The sequence below is a fragment of the Argiope bruennichi genome, chromosome 2, assembly GCF_947563725.1.
Source record: "Argiope bruennichi chromosome 2, qqArgBrue1.1, whole genome shotgun sequence".
Lineage (NCBI taxonomy): Eukaryota > Metazoa > Arthropoda > Arachnida > Araneae > Araneidae > Argiope > Argiope bruennichi.
In genome coordinates, this window is record NC_079152.1 from 5874425 (window position 1) to 5893381 (window position 18957).

General features: G+C 28.3%; 1 protein-coding gene across 2 annotated transcripts in view; it reads left to right on the forward strand.

Annotated features, from left to right (window-relative positions):
• The window catches only part of LOC129956686 (eukaryotic translation initiation factor 5B-like), a 56382-nt gene extending 39135 nt beyond the window's left edge, over positions 1-17247 (forward strand). Inside the window, exons 14-23 of one of the 2 annotated variants that reach the window (XR_008782702.1) lie at positions 1082-1223; positions 1624-1755; positions 2842-3024; positions 5207-5368; positions 6502-6633; positions 8066-8197; positions 10087-10163; positions 11009-11312; positions 12104-12197; positions 13359-13498. Coding sequence is in view for 1 of the 2 variants with exons in the window: in XM_056068618.1 (XP_055924593.1) it covers positions 1082-1223; positions 1624-1755; positions 2842-3024; positions 5207-5368; positions 6502-6633; positions 8066-8197; positions 10087-10163; positions 11009-11312; positions 13359-13520; positions 16836-16943 (1534 nt within the window). In the remaining variant the exon portion in view is untranslated. Of the gene's footprint in view, positions 1-1081; positions 1224-1623; positions 1756-2841; positions 3025-5206; positions 5369-6501; positions 6634-8065; positions 8198-10086; positions 10164-11008; positions 11313-12103; positions 12198-13358; positions 13521-16835 lie in introns of those variants that run through there. The other variant, XM_056068618.1, reaches the window with a different exon arrangement.
• Positions 17248-18957: the final 1710 nt, after the last annotated feature.

The window sequence follows — 18957 nt, forward strand, 5'->3', positions numbered from 1 at the left end:
TTAACAGCTTAACAAACCTAGACTTTTTGAAATTCCTATGAAGAAGTTTGTAAAGCTTGCTAAAGTAAATTTTTATTCGAAGTAACCAAAATATTGAACTGATATTTTGCATTAATAAATAATTTTTGACTATCAGAAATGTAGAAATTTGATAGTTACTTATTTTAAAATTTATAGATGTAAAAAGGAAAAGAAAAAAAAATTCACTTTATATTTAATTTTGGAATAATCATCTCTTTAGTTTCTTTTAAAATGTTTAGTAATATAATTTGAATAGAACTTCCAGAATTTTGTTTTGTCTTGACTGAATTTTCAGAATGCCTTCATCATTTTCATTAATTTTGAAAGTTTTTCATTACAGTACAGAAGTATCGAGTGGTAATTATGCATTATAACAATGGAGTTATTTTTATTTAAATGTCATGTTGAGTAGTGAAGTATATATGTAGAATTTAAATTTTATCTTTTCTAATTTATTTTTTACTCCAAAGAAACTAATAAAGCAGCTTTAACTAAGATGGAATAAACAGATTCTTATTTCATTTTAGCTATTTATAAATATATATAGTTAATAAAGCAAAAACTGTTTGTCTTTGCTAATCTGGTACAGTAGATTGCAACTGCAACACATTAACTCACTGATGAAGCCTAGAACAAGACACTACTTGGTAAATTGACTCAGATTCCTCGCCAGGTTTAGTAGATTCATTGTAGTCAGAAACGATGACAATCATGTGTTAACCTTACCCAGTGAAAGCTCAACGGCGACACTTTTTTCATTTTCAATATAAGCTAGATTTTTATATACTCTCAGAAGATTCCTGATTTTATTTTAGAAAAGAGTGTAAATATCAGAGCATCAAATTTGCTGCTGGAAACCTTACTAAGAAATCAATTTGTAGAAATTGTTACAATATTGAGCACAGTTGAAAAAAGTTGGGAATATTATAGTTTAACTGTACCTATACATAAACATAAACTGCCCTAGTAATATTTTGAAAAAATTTCAACTACTTTTGAAAAGAATGGAGAGAATAAAGCCATGAATAATATGCATTGAATTGTATGCCATCTGTTTCAGCAACCTCCGTTCTCGTGGCTCCTCCCTTTGTGACATTGCCATTCTCGTTGTAGACATCACCCATGGACTGGAGCCCCAGACCATCGAGTCCATCAATATGCTGAAGCAGAGGAAGACTCCATTTGTGGTGGCACTCAACAAGGTAACAAGGCTGATGATTTTTAATCCTTTCACTACTGACCCAACCTAACCATCCATAAATGCTATACTATAAAGCCAGGTTCTGTTTCAGACAAGAGGTGAAGGATGTAAAATGAGTTATCATCAAGTTGTCCTCAATTTACATCCTGCATCCATCATTTGAAACAGAAACTGACTAGCTGCTACAGAATATTAATGGCTGTTTGGGCTTAGTTAGTTGTGAAAGGGCAATTTTCTATCTATAATATTCTTCATTTTTTTTTTTTTTTTTTTTTTTTGTCCTTTTTAATCTCCTTTCTGAAAATATCATTCTATATTAACTGATTCTCAGAATAGAATTTGAAAAAAAATTTCGTCTAATCTTTCAGCAATTTTTTAATTTTTGGTATTTTTTCTTGCAGATCGATAGAGTTTATGAATGGAAGACCACGAAGAACAAAGATGTTCAAGACATCATCAAATCTCAGTCTCGAACAACAAAGCAATTTTTTGAGGACAGAGTCAAGCAAGTCATTCTGGAATTTGCCAATCAAGTAAGTTGTCTTTGAAATTCTATAAAGGATTGTAAATGATTAGGTTAATCAGTTTTAAACATAATTTAAAGTTGTCCTCATGAATAATAAACTTTAAGAAATTTGTTTCAAAAACTGTTTTATATGCAGTTACTAAACCTTATCATCATTATTATATTTCATACATAAAGTGGTGGTGCATCAATAATATAATTATGAGAATGTGTATTTTTAAATTTCTCTCTCCATAGATGTTTCTGGAGCATTTATACATTTTTACTTTTAATTCTGAGTAATTAATTCATTTAATACACTTAACCATGTTAAGGGTAAAATGTAATAAATATGTTAGTTAAATTTCTAAGAATTAATTATTTGTCCTGTATTCTTACTACATTTATAAAGAATCACACAAGTACAGCTGAAGGTTAAGTAGTGCATACTCAAATTGCTGTTAGACCCAAGAAGACAGAAAGTAGTGTCCCTGCTACTTGCTAATCAGCCTTTATATGACTGGATATCAGTTATTTTAAGTTAAAATTCAGAATGTTTTTAACAATCTTTAATTAATATAACAATTGAGATTTCAGATAGTAATTATTTTGTTGAAAAATGAATAAAAGACAATGTTTTCAAATTGAGAATATTCATAGGAAACAGTTTCACAGCCTTGTAAAGGGAGGGAAAATTTTTTTTCCTTGAAATCGCCTGGAGCATAATTGCTAATATTTTATCATGTTCTAGAAGACTTAAATCAGTTTTTATAATATTGAAAAATGTTTTGATAGAAATAGTATTACTTTTTCTTCACTAACTATACATTTCTTATTATAAAAATGTCTTTAGTTGGAATGTGTTAATCTGGAAGATGTATCGAAACAGAGTGGGAGTAATACTAAAGTTTTCCTTTTTATTCTGTCTCTCATTTTACACATTTGTAGCAAAGTTTAATAAAGTTTTGAGAAGTTATTGCAATTGAAAACTGTAGGATAATTAATAAATTAAACTTGCACAATAATTCATATCAGTTAAAGGCACATTTTCTTCTTGTTATTTCATTATTTATGCAACCAAATTGTATTTTGAATAAATTCTTGCATATTTCAGTCTCTGAATGCCGTCCTGTATTATGAGAATCCAGACCCAAGACAATATATCTCAATGGTTCCCACTTCTGCTTTAACTGGTGAAGGCATGGGAAATTTAATGGCTCTCATAGTTGAGCTCACACAGTCCATGATGGCCAAGCGACTCATGTTCTCTGAGGAGCTACAGGCCACAATTTTAGAGGTTGGTTTCATTTTTTTTCCCACCAAATATATTATTCCTATCCTGTCTTTTTGCATGCTTTCATTTCAGACTCTTCTATAAAGATTTAATTAAGGTCTTAAAATTCTGTACACTTGTATTTTCTAAATAAAAACATTGTTTAAATTTTTCTGAACTTAATTACAAGCTAATCAATTAATTGACAAATTTTGATTCTGTCAGGGATGTAATTTTTTTCCATGCATCCATGGTTTCTTGCTTTTTTAATTTAAAAAAAAAAATTCTACAATGTATTAGGCGATAGGAATTTTTTACAAAGGAGTGAAAATAGAAGTTCTTCAGGATGATGACAAAACTGGGAAATCAGGTATTTTAGAGAAGAGTCAAGTAATTTTATCAATCTGGAAAAATCATGGAACTATCGGAGATAAAAAAAAAAATATCCAAAAGGCAGGGAAAATTGCATGGGAGAGCATTTCGCTTCGAGCGAGCGCACAATTCATCTAAAGCCTAATGTTACCAAATTAATAATAGCTACAGCTACCCAGGATAACCTTTTTTCAAGGTTATGTTGAACAAGATATACTTTTTGGAATTTGATTATCATAAGAAGGGAGATAAGCTGATAAATGTTACTAATAAGAAACCCTAATGAAACTTTCAGATAGATTGATTTTCATTTTCCAAAAAACAGAGAATACATTTTGGTTCAGTCTGCTCTCAGCTCAAAACCTAGCAATGATGCCATATTTTTGTTAAAAATTATAATGGTATAATCGCATGGTAGTAGTACTGTTGAGAGAGGTTTTTCGATCAATAAAAACTGTGATAAAGAAAATAAAAGAACAAATACTGATTACAAAAATAAGTCTTTGATGTATTGAAGCAAATAGTGGAATAAGAAATTTTAAAGGGTAGAAAAAAAATTGATTTTAAGTATGAAAAATTCATGAACCAAATGTGAAGAGTATAAAGAGAAGAAATGAAGGAAAGAAAAGGAATTATAAAAAAAATCTAGAAAGAAAAAAAGAAAGCTGGGTATCAGTTCAAAGAATTAAAAGCAAAGTAAATAAATTTTTGAGGCAGTTTAAAAAGAGATTTTTAGAGTCAAAGAAAAAATTGTAAGTCTTAAAATTTGTTAAGAAAATTTTAAAACTTTTTAATTCACTTAAAGTAGGATTGGTTGTTTTAAACCAAGTATTTTTTATTAGTACTCTAAAAATTGGTTTCAATTTTGAATTTATTGACTGATTATTATTTGTAAATGTTTTGTATTTTAATTATAATATATAAGAATTTCTTATTTGAATTATTATCTTTAAATTAGCATTTTATATATAGTATTATTTGTAATAAAAATGAAATAAAAATATTTTTATTCATTTATAGAAACATAAATTTTAAATTAGTGGTAATTTCTTACGATTTATTAAAGAAAGAATGACTTAAAGTAAGTTTGGAGTTTCTTTAGTTTGATAAAATATATTATAATGGTGCATATAATCATACTGTTGTTATATTTATGCTACCACATGTAGTTCTGTGTAACTATGCAAAAAGTTCCAGTTAGTTATTGAACTGTTTTAACATATTGAGCAAAAATCACAATAACCTTTACAGTTATAATAATTTAACTTGTGTTGCAAAAGTGTTTTTTTAAAAAAAATGTTTTCTAGACTTTTAATCTGGTTTTAAAATCAAAATATATTATTAAAATTTCCAGTATTTTTCCCACATAAGAAATGTAATATGCTGTTTTAATATTAATAAAATGTATTGTACACATAACAGTGATTCTGAGTAGAGAGAAAGCCTAGAAATTAATATAATTATCAGCCGTAAGTCAGGGAGATCTTGCAAATTTGGTGAGGACAAAAAGCTGTCTTGTAAAAACAACTTTAATATTTTTTCTAGTTTTTAACAGCAATTTTTATTTCTATGAAAAAATTATGATCTGTTTTATATTACATTGATAAAAGCTTTTAAATTTTTTTTTATTTATTAATGTAATAATTACTTTAGTTTAATAAAATATTCTATATTTTAGTGCCCTAATAAAAGTTTTAAATTCTAATTTTTATTGTACCAATTAAACTTTCTTTAAAAAATTATATTCTAATTTCTATTACATTAATAAGGAAATTTTACTTTATATTATACTAATCAATAACATATTAAAAAGTAGTTTTTACCTCCCTTTTAGGTGAAAGCAATCAGTGGGCTTGGTCATACCATGGACACAATTTTGGTGAATGGGCGATTACGTGAAGGTGATACCATTGTGTTTGCTGGGTATGATGGTCCTGTTTGTTCACAAATCCGCTCGCTTCTCATGCCACAACCTCTCAAGGAACTCAGGATAAAGGTGAGTTCAGTGAGGTCCATTGAATGATTTTTAGTTTCTTTATATTAGTTTAATAATTTAGAAATCTTTACTTCTTGTAAATTAAAGACAGAGCAGCTTTCCTTTTTATTTTTCCCACATGATAAAAGGCCCCTTCATTTTCATAGGATCAAAATGTAGGCAAATCTCCAAATAAGCAGGCCGATTGTCCAAAATAGATCTGTCTCCACAATTGAAAAAGAAGATTAATCTTGGATATGCTTGTATAGCTTTCAACATTTGATGAAAAATGCACAAATTTTTATTTGACAATTATTAGAATATTTCAATTTGACATATGTTAACACATCATTTGAATAAGATAAATCTATAAGGTACTGGAGAATCAGTTATCTCTAAATCCTTATGCCATTTTCAAATTCTTGATTTTGGAGATTTCAGTTATGTATTGTCCAAAATCTACTACTTATTTTCTAAAATTACACGATTTAAAAAAAAAAAAGAACATAATTAAAAAAAATATATGATTTATTACATTATTAAAACTAATGTTTTTATATAAAATATTTTATTATGCAAAATTCTTTAATTATTTGTGATTATTTTTAATTAAAATTGGCATATCATCTGCAAAGATGTTTTTTAAATTTCATAGATTTTTCCCAAAATGATATTGTATCAAAATCATCTTGGAAATTTCCAAAAGTTTGCTTCCCCCCCCCCTATAAGTTATTAATAATTTTTAAAGAATATTACAAAATTTGGTTGAGTATTACAGATGGTATCTGTTAGACTAATAATTATTTAAAATATTTCTGTTATTTTCATTTAGTAAGAATGACAACACTAAAGGCAGTTTTATCTCTGGAAATTTAATTCCTAATGCATATAAACTTAAATTTTTAATTGTCACATAACCATTTCTAAAACTTTTATTATACTATGTAAACAACTTCTTAGTATTTGTGAATAAAATTTGATAAAAAAAAAAATTAAAAAAAAAACACTTTCTACTGGTTATGATTTTTGTAGCAAACAAATTACGTAGAAATTTTTCTTTTAGTTATATAGATTATAATGACAAAAAATAAATAAATTACTTAAAAGTGATCTGTTGAATAGATATCTTTTTTTCCTTCTTTTCATTCATTCAGACTCAGTTTGTGGAGCACAGAGAGGTAGAAGGGGCCCAAGGAGTGAAAATATGTGGGAAGGACTTCGACAAAGCTATTGCGGGCCTTCCATTGCTTGTTCCTAAGAGGCCCGATGAGACAAAAGTCCTTATGGTAAGGATTGTGTATAGTTCATTCATGTTTGAAACACTAATGATTTGGTTGCTAATATGACAAGGAATATAATTATGTGGAGTAATTTCACTTACATTTACCTTATATAATATTGAGTGATAATGATATATTATTGATATTGAGTGATAAGAAAATTGAAAGTTATTTATCAAATAAAAATTTTGCTGAGACATTTTTTTAAGAGAATATCAATTTATTTATTCATTTTTGTTTATTTTACCAGATCACATATATGAGCGATTTTCATTGGTTTCTTATTCTAATAAAAAAATCTTGTGCTTAAGAGTTTTTCATATTGCATGTATGCTTAAATTTTTATCATAACCAAAAGTCATATAGTGCTTAAAACTATTTTCTGTGTAATTTGCATTAATATTATCTATTCCTGTGTTAGGAGCCATCTTGCTTGGTTATCTTTGCTCTGTTTTAAGGTGTTGTAATGTGTGCTACTTAAAAATATCCACTTTTTTTTTATATCCACATTCAACAGTTAGTTGTTCCTTTTCCTGCCCATAAATAGAATGGAACATCATTGGTAACCAGTCACAATCAGTCATTTACTGAAATCAAAAATAGAGGACATTGATGTTTCTGCACATATACTTTGCAGTATTGTATTTATATTTAATTTTTCAAGGATCTGTAATTTTCTTTCGTGTAGTGCCATGAGAGCTTTCAATTTTGAAGTACATGCAGCATCTAATTTTTGATGGATTCTCTTCTGTTGACTGATTTTGCAACCACATTTTAATTCTCTTACATTCTATATTATGTTGTTTGTTGTTGTTGCACTTTATGTTGTTTTAAAAAATTAACTAATTTCAACTGAAGATAAGCATAAGTTTTTTTACTGTTATTTACATTGGCATTTAGAAATAGTAAATATGAAAGTAATCATACATTTGAACATTAATAATGATAACATTTTATTTCAATCAATCATTTTCATTTTTATATTTTTGCATAAATTTAAGGTCTTTAAATTTTCTAGAAAAGTCCTTGAATTTTTTTTCTTCTATAAGAGCAGAAACCATGAAATGATAAAGTTTTTAATACTTTTTGAATTTACAAATTATTTAATGACAATTTAAAAGTTGGTGTAATACATAATAGAATTTGGATAATTTGAAATTGATGAGGAAAAAAAAAGACAAAAATTATAACTTTAAAAAAAAAAGAAAAAAGAAACAAGCAAAATTGGATTCAATTAATGTTATGTTAAATAAGAAATTCGAATGACCAGAGAACAATTTGAGTTATTGGAGAATTTAGATTAAAGAAATTAAAGCTATCTAAATTCTGTTGTAATAATAGAGAACCTAAGATGAAAGAATTTTGAGAAAAATAGTTTTTTTTTTTCTGTTAGACTTCTTTACGGAATATAGAGGTGATCCTGCTTTTTTGTTTGTAGGAAGAAGTAGCTGAAACTTTCCGTGACACAATGAATTCCATCAAAGTGACTGGCACTGGAGTTTATGTACAGACTTCCACTCTGGGCTCTTTGGAAGCACTCATGGAGTTCCTCACAGAGTCTAAAATTCCAGTATGTTTCTATCAAATTTACTTTATAGTGATTTTGTGAAATGCTTACTTATGTGTATAGTTATAGTATTAATTTTTGAAATATCAACATTACATTAGATTATTTTGATTCCAAATTAAATATTACTTTAAGGGATTCTTGGAAAAAATGAAAGGTGTTTTTTATAATGGTACTTATTCCATTGCCACAAACAGCCAGTTTTCAAATGTTAACACATGAACAGAATGCATGCATTAATTTGTTAATACATATTAGACAATTAATCCTTATTTTATTTATTTTTCAAACTACAACAATAAAAAGTTGCCATAAATTTTGGATTTTTCTTTCCTGATACTAGTTATTATATAAATACAAGTGCAATTTTATGCAGGAATAAAGAAAATAAATAAATGTTTCATATATTTTCTGCATTAATTCATTTTTTTAATCTGTTTTATTTGTGGAGAACTTCTGTATAATTTTTTCTGTATAAAATGTTGATTTTTTTAAATACTTTAAATATAGCTTACATTTGAAAATTTATGTTACGAGTACTCTTTGCTTTCAAATAATTTGTATTCAGAATCAGAAATGTCTGCCTACCATCTGTTAAAAAAATAAACAACCTTTTTTCCCTCTTGATCTGGCACACAAATTTCCAAAAAACAAACATCAACATTTATTTCCACAGATTTCAGTATTTTCGTAATTGAATTTTATCATTCTTGAGATCAATAAATTTACTAACCTGGATTAAATCGGTCATGAAACATGCCCTCCAACAATTACGAAGTTATGGATATATATTTAAAAACTACTGAAAATTACAAAAAATGGGTACATAAAGAAAACTACAAATAAATGTCGGAAATACCTTCTTTCCAAAACCTCACTCACAGCAATACTAAAGGTTAGAGAAATTTTTACCTAATTAAAATTTTAAAAATGGAGTCCCTCATCATTGCAAAAATGTATATAGGTATATGCAAAAATGTATACATATTATGATGTTAAATGGAGCAATGATGATTTTAAATAAATCAGAAGCGTTTTTATTTAATGAAAAAAAAATTGTAAATGTTTTTGACAAGTCATTTGTCTAATTAACAAAATCGACTGATTTTTTTTTTTTGAAAAAATTATTTCACTCATATATTTAATCAGTAATTAATGTGTGTTAAATAATTTTGAATAATGTTTCAAAAAAATTTCAATAAATTAAAAAAAAAAAAAACATCTTTGGAAACATCTATTCTTGAATAATGTGTTGATATTATGTTAAATGTAATATATCTATAAAAAGAGCTATTGATGGCAGGCAAATGTTGGAGGGTGTGTATGAAAGCTCTATTTTTGATAGGCTAGTTTTTGCTTCAAACATCTTAAGCACTTTTTGCACAACTTTATTTATTTTATTATTCAGTTTATCATACTTATTTTATTTCTCAATGTTCATGTTTGGCACATTTTTTTTTGTGTGTGTGTTTAAGCTTGGGTTATGTTTAATCATAAATAAAAGTACAAGAAGTAGGAAGTTTTGAGAAAATCTTAGAAAAATTTTTCAAAACAAAAAGATTGCACATGTGTGTGAAGGTTAACTATTTCACAATTCTTCTCCTTCATAAACTCTTCCAGTACATAAAATGAATCTAGAAAGCATTGATTATTATTTATTGGACAGCAGGGCTGCATCTAAACTTTTTTTTTTTAATATGAATCTGCTGCACTAATGTCTTTTTTGTAAATCATGCATGAAATTATAAGTTCTAACAACTTCAAGTTTTGAGAAAATTCTGTAATTCTTTTTGCAAGAGATAGTGGGGCTAAAATGTTTCTATCTATGTGTGGACTAATCTGTAGAAGCTTCTGGATATGTTTTTAATCATTCTTTATAAATTTGCTTACAGGTATCTGGTGTTCGAATAGGTCCTGTTACGAAGAAAGATGTCATGAAAGCTTCAGCAATGCTTGAACATGACCCTACGTGAGTAGAGTTTATCTTGACTGAAATTCTTTTGACTTGTATTGAAATTGTGGCCCATTTGTACTTATGTTTTCAGAAATAATGAATACTTTTTTAGCTGAAACACAATTTAGATATCAACTTATAAAAATGATGAAAATATTGATTTCATTGATATATGTTTATTTTTGAGCTGTAAAGTTAAAATTAGGTACTTTTCAATAAAAAAAGGAAAAAATTTATTACTCAGTGAACCATTAAAAAAAAAAATAAGGAAATAAAGTGATTTGTTTTAAAGGTAAAATAGTAGATGCATTTTACCACATTAAATGTGAATTGTAGGCTAGGGAGAGAAAAAAAAAATTGATTATTGCAAAAGCATTTATTTATGTTTGATTTTTGTAAAAATTTGATGCAGTACTTTTTGTGTGTAATATTTTATTTAAGAATTTTTCATGCATACTAAAAAAAAATTTCATTAAAAAAGTTTTAATATACATAATATGTATTTGAAAAACCAAAGCATTAGACCTGATTTTCAGCTTTTAAAATTCTGTCATTTTTCAAAGTTACTGCCCTTTCTTTGGGTTATAAGATTTTGAATTAAGACAGCTAATTTTAAAAATGCACGGCTATATAAATTAAATTAAAAATTTATATGTGTTATGTGAGAACTGTAAGCTTTGTAATTTTATAGTTCAGATTTTGCTTATAAATTGTAAAGTATAATGAAAATAATGATGGTAATATTTTATTAATAAAATAAGTGTAAAAATGTTGTCATCTTGAACAATGCTGGACATATCAAGTAGTAGTACTTTGAAAGCAAATAATTTTCATTCAATGCTCTCCTTTTGCTCTTGCAGGTATGCTGTGATCCTAGCGTTCGATGTTCGCATTGAGCGTGAGGCTCAGGAACTGGCTGATTCCTTGAATATTAAAATCTTCCATGCTAATATCATTTATCATCTATTTGATGCTTTTGTCAAATATCGAACAGAAATCAAGGAGAAGAATCGTGAGATGTACAAGAATGCAGCCGTCTTTCCCTGCAAGCTGAAGATCCTTCCACAATTTATCTTCAACTCTCGTGATCCCATTGTGGTGGGGGTCTCTGTGGAGGCTGGGGTTCTCAAAGAAGGTACACCCCTTTGTGTTCCTACCAAAGAGGTGAGTAAAAACATTTTATGCATTGTTTTTGCGAACAGTATTTATTGAATAATTAGACATTCACAAATAATATTCAGGTTTCCTTTCTTATTGTGGCCTAATCGCTAATTTATAAACTTTTAGAGATATACATATAGTTCCAGTTGAGAAAATGCTTTAAATGACATGAATTATAATTGATGTTAGAAAAGTTTTCAGAAATATAGTTACTAATTTTTAGATTACATCATGTTAAAAAAAAAAGCAGCAACATTTTTGAAACAGTAGATAGAGAGATTCTGTAGGATTGGAACTATGGTTTTTGGCCCTTAATAATAAGTGATTCTAGCTGAAATTTCCTTTTTTTCCCAAACATATATGAAGATACCTAAATGAGATTTTTAAAAAATGCTAAATCTTGAAACATTATAAAATGTATCAGCAAATATCTGAGAGAAGTAGATTGACAGTTGAAAAGGAAAATTGCATAAACAGTACTATTAATTTAACCTCGTCCAGTTTTCATTCTTTTCATCAAACCTCCAGTTTTATAATTAAAAATTAGTTATTGGGTTGGAGTAAATGCACACATGAATAAATAGAGGACTGTGCAATTACCATTCTTTCCTGGAAAAATTCCATCATGTTGCTAGGCATTGGTCATATTTTAAAAATGCTGGTTAATCTGTTTTATTTATCTCTTATTTCTTGCCCATGAGTTTATTAGGAATATGCAAAATAACCTTAATATTTTTATAAATGTTAAATTTCAAAACATATTATAGTATCTCCATGTGTTTTTCTATATACAGTGCAAACTTGGTTAGTTCAAAGCTGTCTGGACCACAGTAAAATTTCAAATCAAGAGATTCAAATTCAGAAAAACTGGGTCTAAAGATGACTACAGTAAGAGAAATTTTTGACAATATTTAAACTTTAAATATCAGTAAAGATTTGGTACTTAGCAATTTTAGTAAATATATAATTATTAGTAAGTATTCTAGTAAACAGAAAATAAATGCTAACAACAAAAATTTTTAATTGTTTTACAATCACTGATTTCAATAAATCAAAAAAATTATTTTAACCCACACAAAGTGTATTATAATTATTCAATAAATTTTCAATATTAAATACATTAGATATCTATTATATAATCTTAAGTTTTTATTCCTTTTTTCAATACATGGCACAGATAATTAAAAACTTCACATGAGCTAAAAGATATAAATGTATTTAATTAATGAAATTTTTGTGACTAAATTTAAGCAAAAGAAATATGTATTATCAGGAATATTTTTAAAAATTCAAGACACCTGGAAAAATTTCAAATGAAAAAAAAAAAAAAGCAGATTAACCAAATTGCACTGTTATTATTGTAATTTATTCATTTTTGGCTGGGACTGCAAGTGTGATCAGTGGCTGTAACATATCTAATATAAATAGAGGCAAAAACATAATTTCTTCTGAAAAGACAAACATAACAGTGAATTTTACTGAATATATTTGAACTGAATAATTTTTCAGGTATTTTAATAGAGACTACAGCAAATTTACATAATGAAAAGGATATAAAAGAAAACTGTTTAATTTCACTTACATTCATTTTTGTCCTTTTCATTGAAGTCAGTGGCAAATTTCTGATTCAGCAAATGCATAGGGTTGCTAGTACTAAGGAAGTGGAGTCGATTAAAAAGATATTTATATCCTAGATATCAGATAAATAAAATTATAAAATATTAGAATTATTCGGAAACTTCCTCTAATATAAAATGGTGAAGCTGGTTTAACATATTTATTTAATTGTTGATATATATCAGTACTAACAGCATGTGTTTCAGTAATATTGTGTTAAAATATGTAACATTGTCTGTAATATTTCAAAATTGTAGTTGAAAATTGCACTGCATATGAACAGTCAATCACAAATATATTATTGTAAATTTATTTTTTAATTTTTCTCCAAATTATCTACTTAATTTCAGCAATATTGTCTTAAATTGCTTATAACAATATCTTTGATTTTCTAGATATGATGACTTTAAAACAATCTGTTTGGTATTTCAGTTTCTGGATGTTGGCATTGTGACGACAATCGAGGTGAATCACAAACCCATAGAGTTTGCAAGAAAAGGGCAAGAGGTGTGCATCAAAATCGAACCTCTTGGTGGAGAATCACCGAAAATGTATGGACGTCATTTTGACCACACAGACTTGCTTGTCAGCAAGGTAAAGACTCTTATGTGATCTTGAATTTTTTTTTTCTCTTTAAGATTTAATTGTATACTTTTAACAAGTTAACTGTGGAATTTAATTTTTAATGTCAAGTGATGATGCATATACAATAAGGTGGGATGAAAAAATCAATTTTTGATTTTTAATTTGTAATAGCACAGGAAGACTGCCTTTTGGTGTAGATAAAATATATTATAAATATGAAAATTATTGGAGTAGATCGTGAGAGACTGCAAGGGCGTTACAGTTTCATAAAATTGAAATTTCTGTTATATTTTTACGAAGTAATCAAGTTTTGATTTTTAATTTGTAATATCATGGAAAAGTTATCTTTTGGTATAGACAAGGTAAATAAAAATTATGAAAAATATTAGAGTACATCTTGAGGAGCTGCAAGAATGTTTACAAAAGCTCACTTTTTGTGTGTCTCGATTATGAAATGAAAAGCTTTAAATAGCATTGTCATATGAATAAAAGTATGAAAACATTTTTACTATTGCATTGACTTGGCACTGAGTCGTCGCCAGAGCGATTGTTATTGAGGTAAGATAGAGATTTATCTGTGTTCAGTGAAGTACAGAGCTGGTTTCAAATCAGTAACCTTGCCTAGTTCAGTTGAGTTGGCTCTCCATTCTGTCTATTGTGTAACTGATTTATTAGTTTGTGCACTTTGCCATGAGTAAAAATGGCTTCCAGTGACTCTCTGGAAGACTTTATACAAAAGGCATTTGAAGCTGAACCAAATAGTATAGTGGACTCAATTATTGACTTTCTCCACCTTCCTTGTCACATACATTCAAGTTAAGCCTCAAAATGTCTGTGGTTCAATCGCAAGAGAAGGATACATAAGAACAAAAATTCACTAACATGTGAATATGCTAAAATTTAATTTTAAAAAAAAATAGTTTAATGTGGCGGTGAAGTAGAAATCTAAGAAATATTTTTAAAGGCCATTTTAAAAAATTTCCATTTTTTTTTACAAATTTCAAGCTCTTTTCAGCACCTCAAGATAATGTAATATTGGAGCCAAATTTTAAAAAAATGTTTGTGAAACTAAGACAACTTTTCTGCACTATTACTAAACTAAAAATCTTAAAAAACCATTTTAAGGCCATTTTTGGTTTACCTTAATATACATGTCAAACGCAATGCACACGGTTGCATAGTAAATTTTGAAAAAAATCTTAATAAAGTAAATAGATTTCACTTTTATTAGTTAAAAATTGCACATCAACTATGACAACATTGGAGATTTGGATTGATATGTATGCACATGAAACACACTTAAAGGGTTAAAATCTACATAAATAAAAATGGCAATTTATAGAAAACCTAACTACAAATTAGATTTTGACTTTTGCTCACATAATAGTGAAGCATTAAAAAAAATTTGGTACGATTAATTTAACTAACAAAAAAAATAGCTAATGAGTTTACTTTATGTTAATTAAAAATTACATTTCCATAAATGGATTATTATATCTTTTTAAATAATATAGTTCCGAATTTCGAAGTTAGATGTGACTGTAAATGAAACTGCTACTGTTACTTTTACAGTAAATAGTTTTTAGAACAGTTATGTTCTTTTACTTTTTTTTTTCCCCTTCTCCCTTTAATCGAATTATAGACAAATGATATTTCACAGCCAAGGCATGCAATGGTGTATCATAATTAGATGCAATTTTAAGCTAAGATAGAAGTATCAATAAATTAATTGGCATACAGTTTCAAAGATTCGGATGTTTCTTGAAATGCACAGCCTCGATAAATATGCGAAACTTCGATTTTAACCTTCATATGCATTCCTTTACAAGTTTCTTGCAATTATTGTATTCTTGGCTCAGGAAATTGCTAATGATGCTTCCTCTCATTTCTATTTGTGAAGAAACAATTCACCATCACTTATAGTGCAAAAAGTCATTAAAATTCAATATGTTAATAATTCATTCAACATTTCCACATGTTAGCAATGCAGTTTAGTAGTAATAGTTATAAATTAACTGCTGAAAATTTAAACAAATTTTCAGTGCTGCTTCAGAAATCATTGTTTAATTTAAAAAAAAAAAAAAAAAATCTTTGAGTGGCAAATAAATAATGCCATACGTTGAAAATTAGCTCCAATTTTTTGTTATACATTTTAATAAATGCTGTATGTACCTTACTGATTCAGGCTTTTATACTATAAATGCATATTAAATTGAATACATAATAATAAAACTATTCTTTGCTTTCATGAAAAATGTGGCTTTGCACTTTGAAGGATAAAACAGTCATAACTCACAGAACTATTTTAAATAAAGCAAACACGACCTTTAAAAATTTAAAAATAGAGTGAATTTTTTTTTCTGGTAAAAATGAAGATTCTTTACATTACAAGCAGGTAGGACTTTATTTTGGCATTAGTGACATAAAGTATACAGAGTGCTAGCGATTTTAACTGAATGAAATTGTGCCTGTATCTTCTATATTTACTTTCTCATACATTCTTTTGCTGTGGTGAACTCTATCACACTTAACAGTTTTCCCACATGAGTTTGGATTCATACTGTATCTTTAAAATATATATATATATATCATTTTTAAAGTTTTGGCGCCGTTCATTTGTTACATATCCTACCCTGAAGTAGGTTTCTAAAATGTTTTGACTTAAAATTGTTATTTGATCAGTGGTTCGGGAAATGACCAGCAAAATGAGCTCCGCACACCGCGTTCGGAACGACTCGCGTATCGTGTTTTCAGCGCAGATCTTCCGCCGTCACGCCGTCTGCCTAGAGCGCCATTCATTTCTGAGTGCTCCGAAAGGGTTCATTAAAAATGAAGATGAATTTTAGCCTTTTCAAAATGTGCGCACACAAAAATAAATTTTTTAGCAATTTTTTTACCTGATTTCCTATGGTAGTATTTTCAACAATTGTTTACATTGTTGCCATTCATACCATTTTCATCCACTATCTGATAAAGTGATTTTATTTTCCTCATTGTTGAAATTTAAAAAGGAATGATCTGTGTCGTTTATGATATGGATAAAAAAGTGCAGTTACTCTATTGTGAAATTTATAAGATAGATGAACTGTACATTTACATTTTTCAATAGCATCATGGTTTCATGGGACTGAACACAATAAGAGAGCTTAAGTTAAACATTTAAAATAACGGTGGACAGTATGGTGGAATCATGGGCATGAAGTTTTGTTTAAACGATTGGACTAAAATGGAAGATGGGCGGTATCCCAGAAAACAGCTTACCATCTGATTCTAAGTTGGATGCTTCCTGCAATCTTCTTACCTTGGCCTGATTTTCTTTTCCAGATCTCAAGGCACTCTATCGACATGTGCAAGGAACACTTCCGTGAAGATCTCCAGAAGACAGATTGGCAGCTCATGGTAGAGTTGAAGAAGCTGTTTCAGATCATGTGATTGGCTCATTCCAGAACTCTTTTGTTTTTAATATATGAACTTGTAAGAATTAACTCCCTTTTTCTACACTTCTCTTCCCTGCCGGCTGTTTGAGAGGTTTTAAATTCTTCTGTTGCATCAAATTATTGTAAATTCTGTTGCAAAATTCTTCTCTGAAAGAAACAAAAAAGAAACATCCCTATTTTATGAATTTGTTTTTAAAAAACTCAAAAGAATTCCTGTTTATACTGGTACATTATTTATTATAGAATCTGTTGAACTAATCTTGTATTTTTGTCATAAAATAAAACTCAATTGAATACAAGTGTTATTCTGTCCAATTTTATCTTCAATAGTCACAATGGCAACTACTCAATGTGGCAGCCCACAAAATTTCATTGGTAGATCTACAAAATAAGGGAAATTCAATCCATTTCTCAGTTAAACACAATGCCTGGTATTTTGTTTTTAGCAAATTTGTTACCATGATTCACACTTTTTCTTTAATTGAATTTTCTTTTCTCTTAACTCAATAGTAAGACTGATAATGAATCTTACCTACAGATTTGACCTAGATGTTTGGCGAGAGGTATGCTGGCTCTGATCTTTCTCATTATATGACAATATTCAGAATGACTAGCTTCACTATAAAAGATGCTGCTTCAAAAGAGAATGTCAATATATAATTGTAGTAGAGTATGCTTCAATGAGAGATTATTATGAAGCAACTGACATGAGCATCCATCAATATGCTAATCACAGTAAGCTAATGTAGTTGCCATTTTGTTGGTGGAATAGTAATATTTTAACTTCCTAAGCCAGTAAAACGATTGCTTTGCCATTAAAGCCAAAAGAGTATTACTCGGTTACTTTTTAAAGAAAGAATGCATTGAGTAGAAATTCAGGTTGTCAATGAATCCAGTTTTCCACAGTGTTATGCACTTAATCTATGTATCACGTGGCCAAAACTTTCAGTTTTTTTTTTTTTTTTTTTTTCCCTCCTTTTAAAGGAGCTGAAAAGATGGTAATCACATGTAGATATATCTAAATTGTATGAGGCAAATTTGACAAATTAGCATCAAAATTTTGTTTACAAGAGTCTTTGGGGCTATAAATGGCCTAACATGGTTTTTAAGTAAAGATATTAAACTCAAATGCCACCGCAGGCCAGATGAAGAAAATCTATAAATATAAATGATCAGTACACACAAAAGCATACGTTTCTTTCAAAAATACAATATAGAAAACTCCTTCTAAGACCCCCCCCCCCCCGATTTTCTCTCTTCTTTTATTACTATACTTTTTACTTCAAGGAATATCTTACTTCCAGTGATTACTTTCATAGCTGACAAAAGTCAGTAATCGTTGATTTGGCAGGATGCTTTCTTCCATTCATAAGTGATTGCATTTAGTAATACTTCCAGTTGTTGGAATAATTTCATGTGCCATTTTTAAATGTTCTCGAACCAGAATGACAAATATTTCTGAAATTCAGGCATCCTAACTTCATCTCATTTTGTCTTCATAACTGAACACCAGTGAATCACAGATTACATCCATTTATATATTATTAGCAATTGATTCTGTATCTATGAAGAACACATTAAGTAACTTTCATTGAAGAATGTTGTGGCTGGTTTTTGATAACTAAATGCACACTCATCGTATTAATAGCATTAATTTAGTAATGTTAAGCAGCTTTGATGAACTATTGTGTTGAAATCATCACTTCAAAAGCAGAACAATATTATATATATATATATATATATATATATATAAATTTTTAAAATTTCATACCACTGTTCTTTTGCGAAATAGACGGAAGGTTTTCATTTTGATTCCTTTTTTCCAAGTTTAGCAGCAAGACAGAATTCGGTGAATAAATAAAATAAAAAGAAGAGAATTAGACCATTTGGTCTAATGGTGATGTGTGTTTCTTAAAGATCCACGCTAGAAGAAACGGTTATATTTTAAAATACTCGGCCGCCGTTCCTGCGTAGAAGGAGTCGTTTTGTTTACATTGTATCATTGATTC